Source organism: Sorghum bicolor, chromosome 2 (assembly GCF_000003195.3).
Source record: "Sorghum bicolor cultivar BTx623 chromosome 2, Sorghum_bicolor_NCBIv3, whole genome shotgun sequence".
Taxonomy (NCBI): Eukaryota; Viridiplantae; Streptophyta; class Magnoliopsida; order Poales; family Poaceae; genus Sorghum; species Sorghum bicolor.
In genome coordinates this window covers 71,903,010-71,921,473 of record NC_012871.2, presented here as the reverse complement: position 1 = coordinate 71,921,473, position 18,464 = coordinate 71,903,010, and the positions used below count along the sequence as shown (strand labels likewise).

The 18,464-nt window shown below is 44.2% G+C and overlaps 3 protein-coding genes across 3 annotated transcripts; 2 read left to right on the top strand and 1 right to left on the bottom strand.

The window, feature by feature from the left end:
• Positions 708 to 7,334, top strand: LOC8078970 (NADH dehydrogenase [ubiquinone] iron-sulfur protein 4, mitochondrial). Its single transcript, XM_002463051.2, has 5 exons — positions 708 to 966; positions 2,245 to 2,333; positions 3,166 to 3,295; positions 4,258 to 4,287; positions 6,934 to 7,334. Exons 1-5 carry the CDS (start codon positions 802 to 804, stop codon positions 6,991 to 6,993), a joined length of 474 nt encoding a protein of 157 aa, XP_002463096.1. The 5' UTR covers positions 708 to 801; the 3' UTR covers positions 6,994 to 7,334.
• On the bottom strand, positions 7,436 to 8,813 carry LOC8058367. Its single transcript, XM_002460891.2, has one exon. It carries the CDS (start codon positions 8,602 to 8,604, stop codon positions 7,627 to 7,629), a length of 978 nt encoding a protein of 325 aa, XP_002460936.1. The 5' UTR covers positions 8,605 to 8,813; the 3' UTR covers positions 7,436 to 7,626.
• On the top strand, positions 11,307 to 17,578 carry LOC8078969 (probable amino-acid acetyltransferase NAGS1, chloroplastic). The gene is made up of 10 exons (XM_002463050.2): positions 11,307 to 11,684; positions 13,412 to 13,499; positions 13,927 to 14,135; positions 14,566 to 14,717; positions 14,925 to 15,441; positions 15,577 to 15,674; positions 15,989 to 16,100; positions 16,204 to 16,363; positions 16,707 to 16,779; positions 16,896 to 17,578. The coding sequence occupies exons 1-10, from the start codon at positions 11,370 to 11,372 to the stop codon at positions 17,047 to 17,049; spliced, it is 1,878 nt and encodes a 625-aa protein (XP_002463095.1). The 5' UTR covers positions 11,307 to 11,369; the 3' UTR covers positions 17,050 to 17,578.

Sequence of the window (18,464 nt, the reverse complement as noted above, 5' to 3'; positions counted from 1 at the left end):
CAGGCTCAGGGTTAGGGCAGCAGATTATTCTAAACCTTCTGGACGGACTGTGTCGTCGTCAGCACTTATTAGGAGTGAAGAGTTGATAGATGCATAAAGCAGATAAGGTTGCTGTCGTTTCTTCACGCATGCTTTGGTATGCTGCCATGGCACCATACGAAATAAAAACGGAACCAGGGCGAATGAAGTCTGAGTAAAGTCATTCTGTTTACCTGTTTTTTTTTCTCCTTTTGTTTTTGGATCGACGTTGAGACACTGCGTTGCAGCAAAGAATTGCAAGGTGCAGAAGTATTCTAAACAGTTTATGTGCTGAGTTTGGATACTTGGAAATGATTTGTCCAAAATTATTCTCATAATAATACAGTTTTGCTAGGTGTTCCATCACATATTGTAAAAACAAAATAATAGTATTTTTTTTATTTTTGAAGACTGGGTCACCGGAGCATAGTTTATTTGTGACTGAATGGAGTATATACCATGCATTTTTAGTGTAAGTAATGCAATGATACAATCATACAAACACTTCCTCGCAGGCCTAATTAGCCAAAGACCGGCCTGCTAAAGATCCATTGCTCTTTTTACTGACAAAGAAAGAGAAGCCCATACTTAAGGCCTAATCCAGCGTACTGTACGGACCCAGCACCCGACAATTCTGGGCTGACGGCCCAAGCATAAGGATGCGTTCCGCTCCGTCATATTCTCGATCCAACCAGGTCGTTCAGCCGCAGATTAGCAGGCCGCCTGCGCTGACAAGCTCCCCCTTTCCCCTCAGCCTCCTCTCCGGTGTACGGCTCCGACGAGATGGCCGCCCCGCTCCGGCGGAGCCTCCCCTCCCTTGGCCGCGCGCTTCTCACGCCGGCTCCGGCGCGGATGCTCTCCGCGGAGGCCTCCGATGCCCTCGTCGAGATCAAGCCTGGGGAGATCGGGATGGTCTCCGGCATCCCTGAGGAGCACCTCCGCCGCAAGGTAACGCGGTGAACCCCTTCCCTGTCGTGTTTTGTTTTTAGCTGGGAAATGGTAGCTGGTGTGGATCCATGCTGGCGTCTTGAGAGATGTTCGTTCTGGAGTCAATACGGGGACGCTGGGACTGGATCGTTGTCGGTTGTGGTTGGAGTTTGGGGTGGGATACAGATGCTAAATCGTTGTTTTGTTTTGTTATCGATTGGTCTGAAGGTCAAGCTGTGAACTAGAAGAATGTGTGTAAGATGTGGGTTTCCCCTCATGTCGAGTTGGCGACCTCTAGTTCGATTCCTCTGCAAGAGGGTCTTCTGTGACAGGAATGGGCACGTTTGTGCTTGCTTCTAGAAGTATTTGCGATGAAAATGGGCAGGTCTGGCCGTCTGGGTCAGGAAACTGAGCATCTTCAGAGCCTAGATTATGTTGGGCAGATGTTAATTGTCTAATTTTCAGCAGGATAGATGCCTGCAGGGCTAGTTACACTTAGATGCAACATATGCGAGCTTTATGAAATCAATGTTGAGATAAATATCTGAATCCGATTTGGATCTTGTAGGAAGAAGCTTCACCTCATGAACACTATTGTTTGGTGTGCCATTGCCATTGGTGTGTTGTATCTTGTAGAAAAGTAGCACTGTCATGTTTGAAGCTTTTAATATATACCACCATTTTTGCTCGATTGGCTTAAATACTAAACTTTCCAATCTTTACTGTTCTATTGTCCCATCACACAAGCTTGAGACCCAGATAACTGAAGCAATGGTTCCCATTTCATTGGTCCTATTGTTGGTTCAAACTTCAAAGTAGCTATATATCCCATACTTACTGCGGGTTAAATGTTTGTGCATAACTAAATCCTAGAGGTTCACAACTTCACATATAGCCAAGTCATTCAACTGACAAAAGCATGCATGTACCTGTTCTTTTGCATCCTGTGACGTGTGGAGTGCCGGCAGTAGGTCAGCAGTCTAAAACCTCTCACCCACTCCAGAAGGAACTAAATTATCATTTTCCCAGTTTTAATTGGAAAATTATTAGTTAACACTTAACGCACTGGACCATACTAAGCATGGATTCCTTTTTCTTTTTTTTGGTTGAACTGGCAGTAGTGTCTGGTTTTATAAGTAGGACACTGACTATGTTTTGAGATGAAGAGGGTCAACTATAACAGATATGTTCACTGCTGATATGTTCTGGTTTTAGTTCCTGTAATTTATGCATCTCAGCCAATGGGAATGTTTCAGTTTTTTCTTCACAACTGGTCAGCTTATCCTTGTGAATTGTCAGGTTTTAATTTATTCACCAGCTAGGACTGCATCCCAGCAAGGTTCAGGCAAAGTCGGGAGGTGGAAAATTAACTTTTTGTCAACCCAAAAGTATGCTTCTTGTTCTGCTTTTCAGCCTTTTTTTTTTGCCTCCCTGAATCTTATCCCTAAGGCTTTGTTGCTGTCAGATTGGCTGCCTTAATAGATTTATCTTACAGTTATATGTTACCAACTTCCAATTGTTGATGCACTGCTGAAGTCCCTTTCCCCATTCACTTAATGCCACTACAAAATTACATGGTCTCAAGATGGAATGAGAGTATATATCCAGAGATTAATGCTAGTTCTTAACAATGACTATACTTGAGTATGCATTGCGATTTTCAATGCTTATGTAGAGTCTTAGCTTTCTCTTAAACTCCCTATTATTCATATTTGTTACTGGAACTTTAGTAACATCATACAATTTAGATCTATCAATACTCGTATTGCTTAATAGTTGTAAACTTGTAATTTTTTGGGGGTAGGGTGGGTTTTAAGTGCCATGCTTTTGGTTTCCACTACCCACACCCTTGGAAACTGCATTATGACTTTACCATCCGTCTGATGTAATGATGGGTTCTTCTGTTGAGTAGCAGCTCGGTGTAGGGTTATTAACTTATTATTCTGTAAAATGGTGTGAATGCAACATGTCCCTTGGCCAGTACACAAGATGCTGGACCAGTGTGGTCATTTCTCCTTATTTTCACTTTTTGGATGTAGACCATATGCCATGCATGTTTGTATAGGGTTCTCAGATTGCATCAGAGCTTACTAAATTATTTGACTGCAAATGAAGGAAGTAATTGGACAACTGCTGCAGTTTTTTTTTATCGTTTTCTCATAAACAAATCCCCCACCCCACATCCTCTGACAAATCGGTTGTCATTTGAATCCATGCTAGGTGGGAGAACCCGTTGATGGGATGGACATCTACTGGGGACCCATATGCTAATGTCGGTGAAGCAGGACTTACATTCGACAGTGCGGAGTCAGCAAAGGCGTTTGCTGAAAAACATGGATGGAATTATGTGGTGGGTTTTGTTTTTTCCTTGTAGATATCACATGGAAATTAGATGCTCTATTTGCGATTGCTACTTCAGGCCCATTTGGAAAGATTGAAGCAAGCTTGAATGACACTCTTTTCTTTTTAACATATGGCTGTGGGTTCTTTTTACTCCTTTTTATCTTTATAAAGTTAAATTTGAGGAAGCAGTTATAGGGTATTGATGCTTAGTTGTCTAACATAGCAGTGATGGTAAACAAACTAGATCTGCTTGTGGTTCATCATCTGTTGAGCTAGAAATGAACATAGACTTCAACATGCTCATTATGTATAGTTTTGTTCCACTTATAGTGAGTTTTTTTGGTAATGTTAATTTCCAAATAATAGTTATTGCTCTATTGTCACATACTAGTCCCTCGGTAGCATTTTCACATACTTCAATTTTTGTCAACTAGTGGAAAACATGAGGTTGATGACAATAGCTAGTGTGAGGGTGTAGTGCTGCACTTTGTCTAAAATGTCTTATTACCTACTTTTTTTTCCCATGCTAATCTTGAAATGCTTTTCGATGCAAATTATTTGCTTCCAGTTTGTACTTGTGCTGCTTGCTTTAAGTTCTATCTTTTCAAGTTGCAAACACTATAACTTCATTTGATGTAGTATTGCATTATATCTGGTGGTAGTGTTAGAAGTTCTTTCTGTGTATTCCTAGGTATTGCCCCTATGGGGCTATTATTCAACACAAGTGCTATACTGCTATAGTGCTATTGATAACCGATAGATCACTCAACAAAACCTACTGTTCCTTTCCAATTCTATTGGCGCTTGTAGCTTTCATGTTGAATGACTAAACTGAAGCCATATTTCCAGTGTAATTTTTTCTAGATATATTCTTTTGGGCTACTGTTGAAGTATCCAATGATTTGAAATGAGCCTCTAAGGTTTCTTTAAAATGCAGGACTATACTTACATTGCCTCTTTTTTTTGTAGGTTCGGAAACGCCATACACCTCTTCTGAAGGTATGTATGTCTTCCTACATATCCTTGTTGACTTGTTAATGCTTTTCTTTTACCATGTATTTAGATCCTACAAAGTTGGCTTGTCATCTTCTTGCAAAGTTTATCTTATACAACTCTATATTGTCAACAGTGCATCTGTTTTTTCCCAGTGCAGTACAAACCCTCACAACTATATATTCTATCTGAACTACAAATGCCATTGTGGCGATAGAATATACTATTTTTCAGTTTATGTGTTGTGTGCATGTTTTAGTGCAATGATAAATTGATAAGTCATAGGAAGTAATTTAAGTTTCAAGTAAGAACTGTGAAGTGAAAGACACTTTTTAGGGACAAGATCCATAAAGTTTTTCCAGATATATTAATGATGCTTTAATGAAATGGTATGCTATCTTGTTTCCAAGATATATTCTCTTTCTGCATGGCACCTTGTCTGCAAATGTAATCTTTGTATGTATGTAATATGCAAGATAGTGAACCATTGAGTGCTGGAAGCCTGGAACATCTGAGATCCAAGTTTCTATTCTATAGATGAATAGTTAATTTGCATGGGTGGACTGTACGGTGAAAAATCAGTTCGATTATGAAAATTCAGCTGCCAAATATTGACAAAATTTTTGTGTCTTTCTTCATACAAGATTTCTACCTTAGAAGTATGTTTTTGGCTTAGAAGCCTTTTTTGAACTCTGTTTATTGCTATCTATCTACTACACATGTTATTACCTCAACTAAATTTAAAGCATTTCACAAGTAAATGGCATTATTTTTCTGTGTGCAACTTGGCATGTCTTAGCATGTTTGTACATGATAATTAGTATCCATCTTTGACATAAAAACAATATAGCACATGTTAAATGCTGCTGTGTACCTTAGTGCTGATTGTTTGGATAAAGATTATGCGATGCTTGTATAACGTATGTCAGAGGCAATGTGAGGGAGTGGTCTTCAACCTAGTGAGGGAGTTGTGCTGTGGATTATTAAGACGACAGTTCAAATAGTAGATGTAGGAGTTCGGGTCTGACTTGTGGGTGCTTGTGTGCGTGAGCTCATTCTAGTTGAGGTGGGGACTACCTTACCTTAGGGTGAGGGAGAGATTGACCATTATGTAACACCAGCATGGAGAAGAGCAGAAGGGAGGAAAAGGAACTGTAAAGGTTTGATTGAGAGCAAACGTGCTCACGGTGCAGTGGTGGCTCCTCCCGTTGTAGAGGCCACCTACTCGAGTTCGATTCCTAGTCTTGGTTTCGACCGGGTGTTGCACCAGGAACTTTATCCTGAGGGAACGGAGCGTGTGTGTGAGTAGGGTGTGCGTGTGTGTGCTCGGTAGACGCATTCTGAGATTTCTCAGGCAGTCTCACCTATATTTGAGCATGCGGTCAGTATAGTTGCCATATGAGTCTTACATAATATGCCAGGGCTCCTTGCCAGAGTTAAAGAAAGGTTTGGTTGAAAGGAAAGAGGTAATGGGCACTTGAAATGGGTAACCTGCTACTGATGGTAGCATTTGACCGATTTCTTGATGTTCACATGTTGCATGGCCACTGTATGCCCCCTTTTAAGAAAGTTGTTTGAGTCCCTTCAACATTTCTTATTACTGAGTCAGAGGTTGGAAAGAAAAAGCCAAATTTGGCATTAATGCTGTAGATACGATGAATATGAATGTGTGAACTACGGAAAAGTTGGGGAGTTTACCATCCTGGTTGACTCTTGAACCCTATCTTCCGTTAGCTGGATGTGGATAAGGACAAGCTGCTATGTGCTAGCTGCCATATACTCCATAGTTTGAATCGATGTTTCTGTTGATGCAATGTGACTGCTGTTTTGGCAGTTTTCTCGCGGTGCATGCATTCTTACATGTAAGGCATATACCTGCTAAGAATTAGGCTTGTTATCCCTGAGACCAGCTATTTTGCTTTAGCATTTGAGGTATATGTCGTTCACTATGTTATGCCAGAATTAGAATTACAAGCAGCAAGTGCATTACTACGTCAAAACACAATTATTTGATAAACTGTAAGGAACAGAAACGGGCATACTAGTATCGAAGTTAAATATTTGCATGCTTGTGGAATGTCCTGAAAGCTAAACAGTAAGGCCAATAATCCTCCTCAGCTATTTCTGTACTTGCCTGGCACAGTACTAGTCCGATCCAATTATTTTGTGCAACATGCATGCTATTGGTTTGTAGTGACCGTCCGGGCACAGGTCCAATCAGGCGATGGAACTGGCTCATTACCAGTAGTCTTTGCTTGACTGGACTTCTGCTTTTGGTACGGCTGCTAGGACCGAGCTGTACTTTACGTTAATACTATAGAAACAAATGGTAGTTTAAAGCAATACAGTTGCTAGAATAAGCTTGCTTTGGGACATTTCAAAGTAGTGTATCTATTTATATTGCATGAACTGGAGAAATGATTTACCTATTGCTATGCTTCATTCTAAGGTGATAACTTGCAATACTGTAGTCAATTGCATCATTTGGTGTCTGTCATATGTGAGATATGGCTCACATATGCCATGTTTTGTGCTAATAGAATAATTATGTTTGTGTTTGAATTAATATATTTTTCGTTCTGATCACTGATCAATGTTGCTGAAAATACATTGGCTTGGTTGTGATAACCGGATTGTTTTTCAACCATGCAGCCTAAGGCTTACGCTGAGAACTTCAAGTGGAGAGGCCCTCCGAAGGCGGAGCAAGCATGAGGTCAAGACCTCTATTCTGTGAGCCTGACATTGGGTCCACGTTGTTTTCCACCTGAGCTCTAGACCTCTAGTCTGTGAGCCTGACATTGGGACGACGTTATTTTCCTCCTGGACAGCCTTTGCTTTCAATCGTGTCCGTTGTGAAAGTACGAGCTAGAATATGCATCTATCAAACCTGTAATAATCATGATCTGCAATCAAACAAAATAGTATCCTTCCAAAACGTTTGTTCGTGGATGATGACATTGTATTTCAATCCTGTGTGCTTGCTTGGCTGGTATCTTACAAGAGACATCATGCCATTTCTGAGTTGAATGATGATGCCTACTTGCTTTTGGCTATATATCGGACATGAGCTGCCAAGCCTGCTACGCACGACCACTCTTGCATGTCCGTGTGTTCATGGGCAACCCATAGTTATGAAATGAGAAAAGTCAGGTAGTAGGTCAGTTTCATGGAAGTACAGGTTATATTTCATCTTATATTTACTCCAGATTTCAGAACTGGGTCTACATCCTATGGACTTGGCGAAAGAGGAAACTGATCAGTTTTAACATGCAGCTAGCAGCTTAGCCTATGCACTTTGTTTCATTGCAGGGCGCACAGGATGCGGCTCAAGCAAAGCAAGCTTCCCTAACTCTCACTAATCTCCTCGGAGCTGTGGCCAACGGATGCGTCGGCGTCGGCGGTACGGAACCTCCAGGTGAAGAGGTAGTCTCTGGACTCGCAGTGCAGCCGGCTGACGTCGCAGGGTACGGCGATGGAGGTGACCTTCCCGTCGTCCTCCCACTCGATCTTTGCCGTGCATGTGAACACCCCGTACGTCTCCGGCAGGGAGGACTGGTCGGCTACCACCAGCGCCACTTCCCCACTGATCCTCCTCGACGTGGCCGCCACGGCGTAGAGCCACGGGCACTCGGGCTGCCCCACCATCTCCTTGTACGCGTCGTTCACGAGCCGGACGCGGTTGCTGGAGTCGGAGACCACCGCCGGGAGCGCGTCGACCTCCAGCTCCGCCTCCACCTGTGCCGCCGTCTTCGAGGCGGCGGCGGTGCAGGTCGCGTCGGTGCGGTGGATGCACCCGACGTGGATGGCGGAGCACACGGGGCGCACCGCCCGCGGCGAGATGACCTTGGGCTCCAGCAGCTTCCGCAGCAGGTCGCGCTCCACGGGGACGTCCCTCCCCTCCGCCGCCGCCACCTTGGCGAGGTCCTCGGCACCCGCACTCGCCGGCGGGAGCGACGCCAGAGGGAGGCGCGCACTGACCGGGACGACCGCGGACGCAGAGCAGGCCGTGGCCGCCGCGCACCGGAGAGGCGGGTACGGCGTCGCCGCTCTCTTCCGCTTGGCGGGCGACTGCGCGCCCGAGCCCGACTTGGGCGGCGACACCGGCACGACGGTGGGGCGGCCACGTTTCCGCGCGCGGCACGGCCTGCTCTGCAGATGGCACAGCACGCGGTTCGCGGCCACGACGCCCTCGGCCGCGGCCTGCGCCACGGGCGACGCCGCCGCGGCCGCGGTCGCCAGTGTGGGCTTGGGCGCGATGGGCCGGAACCGTGCCAGGATCTCGTTGGCCTTGACGGCCGTGTCCGCCGGCTGCACCATGGCCATGGCGAGGCGCGCTGCCGGTGCCGGCGGACTCACGAGCTGAGGCTCGGGGGCCAGGTCAGTGGTCAGTGAGCTCGATCACTCTGGGGCGGAGACGTCGACGGAGAGCACGGCGTTGGGGGCCCGGACGGGGGCGGCAGGCGCGGGTTAAGAAGGGCGGGTCGGCCAATCGGACGCGCGCAGAGGGAGGGGCACGTGGGAGAGCGCGGCGGGGTACGTGGGCGACCGGCGGGGACGCTGCCGACACGTAGGCGGAGCCGAGTCGCGGGGCGCGTGCTTTGGAGAGCAAGGGCGGGTTGGGTGGATTCCAGTGGGAGAGAGCCCTGGGACGAGGATGGCGAGGGGGCTGCTGCATTCGGGTCGCTTGGCCGCTTCGGCTTGCGTCGCCCCTCGCCTTTCGCCATGCCGCGCTGCCTCGGGCGCCTCGTCCTCGTCTCCCGTGGCGCGTTCCGCTGGCTGGGGCTGGGCCGCGCGCACGCGGGCGGGCACTGGCTGGCTCTCGCTGCCGTGCGGGGCCATTCATGGGGGCGTGGCGAGTGGGCGTTGCTAGGTTTCATTGGCCAGTGTTGCGGCATTGCCCACCAACCAGCGGCGTATATACTCCTGCACAAGCAAGTGTAAGCACTTTCACTCTCTTGTGTTTTTGAGAATTTCCACCGGATCATGTTGCCCCTCAACCGGAGTACCAAACTGTAAAACCAACACCATCGGGTATCGGCCGCCTAATACGTTAATGTTTCTGCACGTGCTGCTGGTCACCGCTCGTATACGCGACTGCATACACGCACACAAAAACTGAAAAAAAAAGTTGAGAGAAATCTGTTAGATCTCTAGGTGCAATGTGACAAATGCGTCATCCCGTCGATGAATTAAACGTTGGTGACGAACAGTCTTTGAGCTGTTGAGCACGTGGCGTGCAACAGGACTAGAGATCGCCAGACTTGGATGGGACGGGACGCTTGCGTACGTCGTCCAATGCATGCGTCTTCCGTTCCGTCCTCTAGTCAAGCTCAAATTTACTGTGCTCAATTTCTCAGGAATCGGGCGGTACTACCTAGTATATCCTAGCTTTTCAGTACAGATATAAACCAGTACTGTACCATGCATGATATGTAAAGCGTAGAAAAACCTGTCACAGTTAGCTAGTCACTCTTTATTTCTAGACTAGATGCCCTGCACTAATGGATGGATGGATGTACGCTGCTGAACATTGACGGACACGTAAGGCCGATACGTACACGCTCCTCGTACACGAGCCAACACACGTGGGCCATGCATGCATGCAACGCAAGCGGCAAGCCCCCATGTCCTACTGGAACCCCAACCACGGGCCTAGCTAAGGTAGCTTTTGGTAGCCAGCCGCACGAGACCAACCGGGCCGGGGCGCGTCGCCTCGTCGTCTCTCCGTCTCCCCGTCCGAGGAGAACCGAGAGAGAGAGATAGAGAGAGCTAGCTCTAGCGTGTAGCTAGCCAGCCTTTTGGATGCTACTGGCGCGATCTCTTTTAATCGTTTTCTGCTGCATGCGCGGCATGTGCTGCGCGCCGTGGCGAGCGGACAGGAAGGGGGCGCGACGAGTGGCCGCGCTGCCATTGGCGGGAGCGGGTGCGCGCGGCAGCGCGTGGTCGACGCATGCCGCGCGCGCAGGCGTTGGCAGGAGCCCCGGCGAGTGGGGGCGGCCGGCCCGAGCGCCGAGCGGGGGTCAGGGGACCCGGCCGGCCGGCGCGCGTCGCGAGGGCTGCCGGCTGCGACGACGCCAGACCGCCAGACACGCCTGTGCTGGAGCTAGCAAGTAGCAATAGCATGATCCGGTGCTTCTGCCGCCTGTGCGCGCTGCGCTACAGCTGTTGGCGAGGGAGCCATGCTACAGTTAATGCGAGCCTTTGCTGCTGCAGTTCGCTCATGCTTCATGGGCACCGGCCGGTGACCGACGCTAGATGTTTTTGTTTTCTAGACGTTCTTTATTTCCGTAACAACGTGTTTGTAGCGTACTACAGGACTTGTATCACTTTTTTCTCTTGAGAAAAAGGGGATTTTCTAGCTGTGACTTTGCTGCGTCTCGATTCAACTGCGAGTCTGTGAGTGACTGACCGATTTCTGCTGCTTGCGCTCAAGAAAACAAAGGCCATCGCATTTGGGCCCTATAAGTACAAAGCGAACGTTTGGGCTAACTCAGCGGAACTGCGATAATCGAGCTCGTCCCCTCGAGGGCAAAATGGACTGGGCCTAATCCTGCCTAGTACGTTATGGGTCTTTGTGGCTTCACGAAAAAGCCCAAATCCCGATCCGCGTCGCGCGAACCCGCTTCCCTAAACAACGGCGTTGCTGCTGCAAAACCATACAACGTGTTTCCCCTCGATCGTGACTCAAATTCTCCAATTCTAAATTCTACTATGTATTTAATTAGGATTAAGAGAGATTTACTACTAGCACTTCTACTTCTATTAGGATTGATTATAGAATTCTACTTGTAAAGTGCTTTAGAGGAGACTCTTATAAAAGGTGCAAATCATAGATATCAACTAAACTAACATGATCTCATGCAAGACTCGTGAGAGTAATTACGAGCAATTTAAAAGATTAGAGTAGCTACAGTGTCACTTATACTGTTTTGGATTTGGAGTTCTACCTATAAAAGTTATAGATTTTTTGGTTGGTTTTATTTACCAAAAGTTCTATTTTTCACAATCAACAAAAAGGTCCGAGGCTGCTAACAGAACCTCCCCTACAGGCTACAGCCCTACTCCCGCCTAGGGTTGGAAGCTTCTGTATGGCCACCTCGGCGGTCGTGGCCCGCCTCGCTGGCGAGGCCTCGCGGCCCAAGGTCCTAGCCTCCGCAAATGGACTCTCATCCTCGCGGTCGCGGGTAGCCGTTAAGCGCCGCTGGCGGGGCCGAGGCGTCCGGTGCTGCGCGGCTGGTAGCTCCGGTGGGGGCGCCGGCGCCGGCGCCGTGGTCCCCGGGGAGGAGTTTGTGGGGTTCTTCCGAGAGGCGTGGCCGTACATCCGGGGCCACCGTGGGAGCACCTTCGTGGTCGTCATGTCCAGCGAGGTAGTGTCCGGGCCGCACTTCGACCGCGTTCTGCAGGTATTGGAATGGTTGCTTGTGATGTTGTATTTTTGAGCATTTTGGATTCGTCTGATGATTTCTTCGGAGCAGTGGCGGACCCAGGATTTGGTTAGGACTAGGGCCAAATCCTAGTAGCAAAAAGCCAAAAACTACACCGTCGTCTATATAATCTATGTATAAAAGTTGTTATTACAAAGAAAATTTTTTAGATCAGAAGTTCTCCAACTATATATTGCCATACAATTTTTAAGAATACAACATTGAACTGCAAAAATAAATACTTAACAATAACAAGAATATAACATTGAACTACAAAAATAAATACCTAGCAATGATATGCTACATTCGCATTTTTCATGTCCTTTTCAGTAACGTCTAAATCTAGACACAAGATGTGAGAGTTAATTAAAAAAGACAAACAAAAGTAAGCTTACTTAATGACAATGGATTTGTAGCCGCTTGTAGCGTCAGAGAGGATCGTAACATTGTCCATTCGTTTCCAAGATTCATTGTGGAGTTTTCTTTTGTTAAGATCAGAACAGATGTAGTAGAAGAATTACAGGTGATTCAATTACTTCATAAAGGATCAAGGCTTTCTTGAGGCCGTGACAGAACTTGATGAAGCGTTGGTTGATCTTCTCCCGCCCCTTCCTCTCAGTGATGATGTTGTCTCGCCTACTCGCCCGACTATGGTGCGGTGAAGCACTGGCGGGCAACGAGCACCAGTTACGAGTGGCGGCGCGAGCAAGCAAAGCATCCAAGCGAGAGGGCTAGACAACAAGAGAATAGGCGTCGATTCCTAATCTCCCTGGGCTGGTTGGCATTAAAACTATTGGGCTAAGGCCTTGTTTAGTTGGAGAAATTTTTTGGTTTTGGCTACTGTAGCACTTTCGTTTGTATTTGATAATTATTATCCAATTTTATAGACTAATTAGGCTCAAAAGATTTATCCTGCAAATTATAAGCAAATGGTGTAATTAGTTATTTTTTATATCTATATTTAATACTTCATGCATGTGTCTAAAAAATTCGATATGACAAGAAATCTTAAAATTTTTTAGAAATTAAACAAGACCTAAACTCTGATAAATTAATAAGACAGTGGTCCAAAAATTAAAGAGTTATACCTAGAATACCTAGTCTACGACTAGGGCCAAGGCCCTAGTGGCCCTAGGCCTGAGTCCGCCAATGCTTCCGAGTATAGTACATTTGACGTCCTGCTGTGTATTTTTGGATTGAGCGTTGAATTTGATTTAGCTGTTTTGTACTAATTGTGGCCAGCTTAGCTTTTGTTTTTCTCTGCAAAAATGATCAGACCGAAATAATTGAATCGTTTACATCAACAAATTATGTTGGTAGATTATAATCCATTTCGTTCAGCGAGCTGGACCGCACAGTTGACTTACAATGACTGGGATGAGAATTAAGCGTCACGATTGGGCTGACAATTTGAGGATCCTGAGTTCCTGACTGGGATGACAATTGTAGGTTGAGGCTATAGCTGTGTTTTGTTTGGCAGCAAAATTGTATTGTAGACGTATATAATAAGAAAAACAACAGCATTACTCAGGAACAAGGGGGTAGCCAGCATCAGTTTCCTGTTAGGTTTTTAGTTCTGTGTTAATCTTATTCTAAGGATGAGCTTGTAGTGTTTTGCTACAAATTTATCTTCTTTTATTGCCACAAGAAATTTACATTGTCATGGATTCCTCATTCCTAACCACACTTTCTTTCTAAATACGCAGGACATATCACTTCTCCATGGTCTGGGGATTAAATTTATTCTTGTTCCAGGAACACATGTCCAAATTGATAAGCTGTTATCAGAAAGAGGTCAGTTCTGTGCAACGCCCTCATGGGGCACCTGCCTGTGCTCAGAAAAATCTACCAGATTTTAAAAATAAACTAGCATATAGGATGGCTACTAATCATATAAAAACTATTATAAGAAACTTAGAGAATTGTTTAGCTGCTGTGGCATATAATTTTGTTAGCCATTTGGCCCTCAGAGCTCCAGGACAATATATTTAATATGCTTGCAGACTATCTTGGCTATAATTAGAATTTGGTGAAGTACATTAGTCAAAATCTGAAGCTTTGTTAGGCCTTCAGTTGCTTTTGATTGCACAAAGAGTTACTTTTTTTTCTACACTGCTCTGTCCTTTTGCTAACATCTATTGGTTTGATGATTCTTACTGCATCTATATATATCTTACTTTAATGTGAAGCAAGTGTTTATAGCTTATTAAATTTTGTGTAGGGAAGAAGGCCAAGTATGTTGGTCAGTACAGAATTACTGATAAAGATTCGAGAGATGCTGCAATGGATGCAGCTGGTAGGATACGGTTGACAATAGAAGCTAAACTTTCTCCTGGTCCTCCAATGTTAAATCTCCGTAGGCATGGTGTTATTGGACGTTGGCATGGTCTTGTGGATAACATTGCAAGTGGAAACTTCCTTGGTGCTAAGGTGAATATCTATTAATAGCTGAGTTTTTTAATATCTGGCTTCCATGTAGTTATTATATAATTATTTTGTAGCATATTCTTTGTGAATTCCAATGTTTGTAAACGGCTCTTCATAAGAAAGATAACACTGCTTTTCTTTCCTAACTTTTCATTACATCATAATAAAATCATATTATATAATTATTTTGTAGCAAATTCTTTGTGAATTCCAATGTTTGTAAATGGCTCTTCATAAGAAAGATAACACTGCTTTTCTTTCCTAACTTTTCATTACATCATAATAAAATCATACAATCCATAGTGAAACTGGATGCTCCACAAATAGGAGTATGCTTATTATTTGTGTTCGTTTCCTTCCTTTGTTTTTGCTATTTATTCTGAACTTTACTCGACCGTGCAACGTCAATACTGAATATGTATTTCTTTGGCAGAGAAGAGGAGTGGTTAATGGAATTGACTACGGATTCACTGGTGAAGTTACGAAAATAGACGTTTCACGGATAAGAGAAAGGCTTGATAGTGATAGCATAGTTGTTGTCAGCAACATGGGATACTCAAGTTCAGGAGAAGTGTTAAATTGCAAGTATGCTTTCTTAGTTATTATTTTTTTCGTATGATTGTACAATGCACATCAAACTTTTGTAGTTCTATCCTAGTATCCTTCCCACCAAGTCGAGCAAACGAATGACATGCGCAAATGTCCTATCTTGCAATTAATTTTCATAAAACTTGTTCCTTTGCATATATTGCTACTAAACAAAATTGCTTTGTCTTGTTTGCTATCATTCAGCACCTACGAGGTTGCTACTGCATGCGCTTTAGCCATGGAGGCAGATAAACTTATCTGCATTGTAGATGGTCAGATATTTGATGAGCATGGACGAGTCATTCATTATATGTCTATTGAGGAGGCAGATTTGTTGATTAGAAAGCGTGCTAAGCAAAGTGATATCGCTGCAAGTTATGTCAAGGTTGTGGATGAGGAAGGCATCAATTCTCTGCATAAAGGGGACAACGGATCATCATTGAGTGCCAAGGCTCATATAAATGGGTATGCTGCTTCTTTTCAAAGCGGATTGGGTTTTAACAATGGAAACAGTGTTTATTCTGGTGAGCAAGGGTTTGCTATTGGTGGTGAAGAGCGGTTAAGCGGATCAAATGCTGCTTCTTTTCAAAATGGATTGGGTTTTAACAACGGAAATGGTTTTTATTCTGGTGAGCAAGGGTTTGCTATTGGTGGTGAAGAGCGGTTAAGCAGATCAAATGGCTATATTTCTGAGTTAGCTGCGGCAGCATATGTGTGCCATGTAAGTATTTTGCCCACATGATACTCTTTATTTTTCCCACATGATACTATATTGCTTTGGAATGTTTAAACTTACAAATTTGGTTAAAGCCGATTTGTTAGTCTTGACTACCTATTTGTTCCTTCCAAATGTCAGGGTGGCGTTCAAAGAGTTCATGTTATAGATGGATCTGTAGATGGATCACTGCTATTAGAATTGTTTACGAGAGATGGATCAGGAACAATGATAGCTAGGTATTTTGAAGATCTTATTTTCTCAACTTTTTGCTCAAATTTGTTGTTTTAGTGTTCATTTCAATAAGCATTCTCTTTTATCAAAATGTATTCTATATCCTAGATATGTAGTATAATTTGTTTTTGTAGTCCTTTTTACTAAAAGAAACATTTTCATGCCTCAGTATGTTTCGAGTATGGAGATATTCTTGGCTGAAATTTGTGCTTGTGTAACAAATGTTTGCCATGAAAATTTTGAAGAAATAAGTGCCTTAGAAAATTTAGCATCTACAATCTGTCATGGGAGTTCCCTAATCCCTACCATATGTTTTCAGGGATGTTTACGAAGGAACAAGGATGGCTATAGCGGAAGATCTTCCTGGCATAAGAAAAATTATTCGGCCGCTGGAGGATTCTGGCGTTTTGGTGCGCAGAACAGATGCAGAGGTGAATTAGTGGATAAATACTTTTGATTCTAACATTCTTTTGTATCTTCCTAATTTTGTTCTTGCTACTGCTTTAATGGATCTTTCTTTTCTATTCTCTTCAGCTTCTTGAAGCGTTAGAATCATTTTATGTTGTTGAAAGAGATGGTTCAATCATCGCTTGTGCTGCTCTATTTCCATTTCCCGAGGAAAAATCTGGTGAAGTTGCTGCAATTGCTGTATCTGAAGAATGTCGAGGAAGAGGTCAGGGGGACAAGTTACTTGGTAAGTTCTTTACTACATGGATAATCAGAATCCGTTCTCTCTTCATTTTTTCTGCAAGTCTGTTCTCTCTTCATTGGTTATATTGGAACCCCTCTGCGAGATTGCTACAACACATGTTCCTGTGTGCGCTTTCTCACATGCGCACACAATCCCTAAATATTATAACAAGATAACAGTCCACCTACCAGTAATGTGGTGTTAAAGTTGGGGGTCTATGTTTTTTCAGTTAGCGTATCTCTTTCACCCATTTTAAAGGAGTTTCAGTCTTGTGGTATTTGTACTAGAACAGGCTAAGAATTGCTTTTTTCTTTTGGTTATACTCATGGTGGTTGTCATTCTTCAGATTACGTCGAGAAGGTGGCATTATCCCTTGGTCTCGAGAAACTATTCTTGCTTACTACACGAACTGCAGACTGGTATTTACCTTTGTTCTTCTCTTGACTCACTACTATGTACAAATAGTAGCAATGCTCCGATTTTCAGTTTTCCGTATGCTTGCTTGTACCATGTGCTTAATTTTGAAATGTCGCAGGTTTGTGCGGCGTGGCTTTTCAGAGTGCTCAATTGAATCTATCCCCGAGCAGAGGAGAAAACGTATCAATTTGTCCCGTGGATCCAAGTATTATATAAAGCAGCTGCAGCCAAAGCCTGCTGGGGTTAACGCGAACAATTTTGTCATCAGATGACTCAGCACGCACGGAGCTTGGTGCCACTTAAGAAGATAGCTAAGATCACACCAATTTTGCGCTTGCCCAAAGGCATAATTTCACAAAGAATCAAAACACCATCTTTGTTTAAGTATGTGAAGGAAGTTTGTTTCACCAATGGAATCAAGGCAGAGAACAAACAGCTGATCGAATTATATGTAAACCCTATTAACAAGCAATACCAAATAGAGGCATGCAGTCAGAACTTACCTTTTCCACTTTTATTGAGAGAAAAAATAACTAGTGAAACCATTGGTTCTATATTGTATCCATAGGTGCCAAAGTACCCGCGAAAACAAAGAATAGAAGATAGGTTGCCTTTTTTTTTTCCCGTGTGTGTGGGTCTGCAAAAAGGAGGCGGCTTTGTTATCCGCCAGCTGGACTGACAGGTTTTCTAGTTTTGCTGCCAACCAAGAGTTTGGTTTTCTTTAATTATAAGCTTCAAAAGTGGAACTACTTATTCTGATAATGACTTTGTTCTGCTGAGATCAAAGGCAAGGCTTTTCTACTTCTTTTTCTCCCGTAGAAAGAGAGAACATCAGTAACGTGTGATGGTGATATCGTATCATTGGCGAGGCTTTATTCTTTCGCTGAGATCAGAGCTTGTTTTTCGTTGGATGAGATGTAGATGCTGGTGTCGGGTATATATGGACGCTGATACAGATTTCTGCACATAAGTGTGGCAGATGCGAAATTGGAAGCATGCAGTGCAACATTTCCGAATCGCCGATAGAACTCGTTGTCATGGACGAAAGAATCGGTAAGAAGTTGGGTGCCGATAGAATTCTGAATTCATGGACGAAGGTTCCATGAAAGTGAGTGAACCAGCCACATGATGCAGCGCCAGAATGCCGAAGGTTACAGAAGCAAATTAGGAATCACATTCACTGCAGATTTCAGAACTTAGGTGAGGTTCTTTTAACTTGCCCAACCACAACACCGAGTGGAAGGTGCAATTGCATTGTGCTGCGTCACACACTCACACTGCCATGTGGCAAAGCGCAAACATGGCCACGTCGTTTGCTGCCAAACAATTGTTGGCCTAATTCGTCTGCAAAGGGTTTCTCTCCGATGGAGACCTGTACTGTACCTGTAGGAATACTAGAAATCAACATCAAGTGCTGGGTTCACACGATACACCAAAGAAGGTCTCTGGTTCAGATCTGGAGCTGGGGGGTCACAGTTTCTAGCACCATTTTGTTGCAATGTACTCAATCCATCCTAAATTGTAAGTCGTTTGACTTTTTTAATATCAAGTTTGATCACTCGTCTTATTCAAAGTTTTGTACAAAATATCACCTTTTTTGTTGTGTATTGGTTTATTAATTAAAGTTATTTAAGAATGACTTAAATTTGACTATATTTGCACAAATTTTTTGAATAAGACGAGTGGT

Bases quoted from the DNA above. Each gene is read 5' to 3' on its own strand.
- LOC8078969 (XM_002463050.2), top strand. From the start codon at position 11,370: ATGGCCACCTCGGCGGTCGTGGCCCGCCTCGCTGGCGAGGCCTCGCGG. The intron at 13,500-13,926 runs GTCAGTTCTGTG...AATTTTGTGTAG, and splicing joins TAAGCTGTTATCAGAAAGAG to GGAAGAAGGCCAAGTATGTT. The intron at 16,364-16,706 runs GTAAGTTCTTTA...GTCATTCTTCAG, and splicing joins TCAGGGGGACAAGTTACTTG to ATTACGTCGAGAAGGTGGCA.
- LOC8058367 (XM_002460891.2), bottom strand. From the start codon at position 8,604: ATGGCCATGGTGCAGCCGGCGGACACGGCCGTCAAGGCCAACGAGATC.
- LOC8078970 (XM_002463051.2), top strand. From the start codon at position 802: ATGGCCGCCCCGCTCCGGCGGAGCCTCCCCTCCCTTGGCCGCGCGCTT. The intron at 967-2,244 runs GTAACGCGGTGA...GTGAATTGTCAG, and splicing joins AGGAGCACCTCCGCCGCAAG to GTTTTAATTTATTCACCAGC. The intron at 4,288-6,933 runs GTATGTATGTCT...TCAACCATGCAG, and splicing joins GCCATACACCTCTTCTGAAG to CCTAAGGCTTACGCTGAGAA.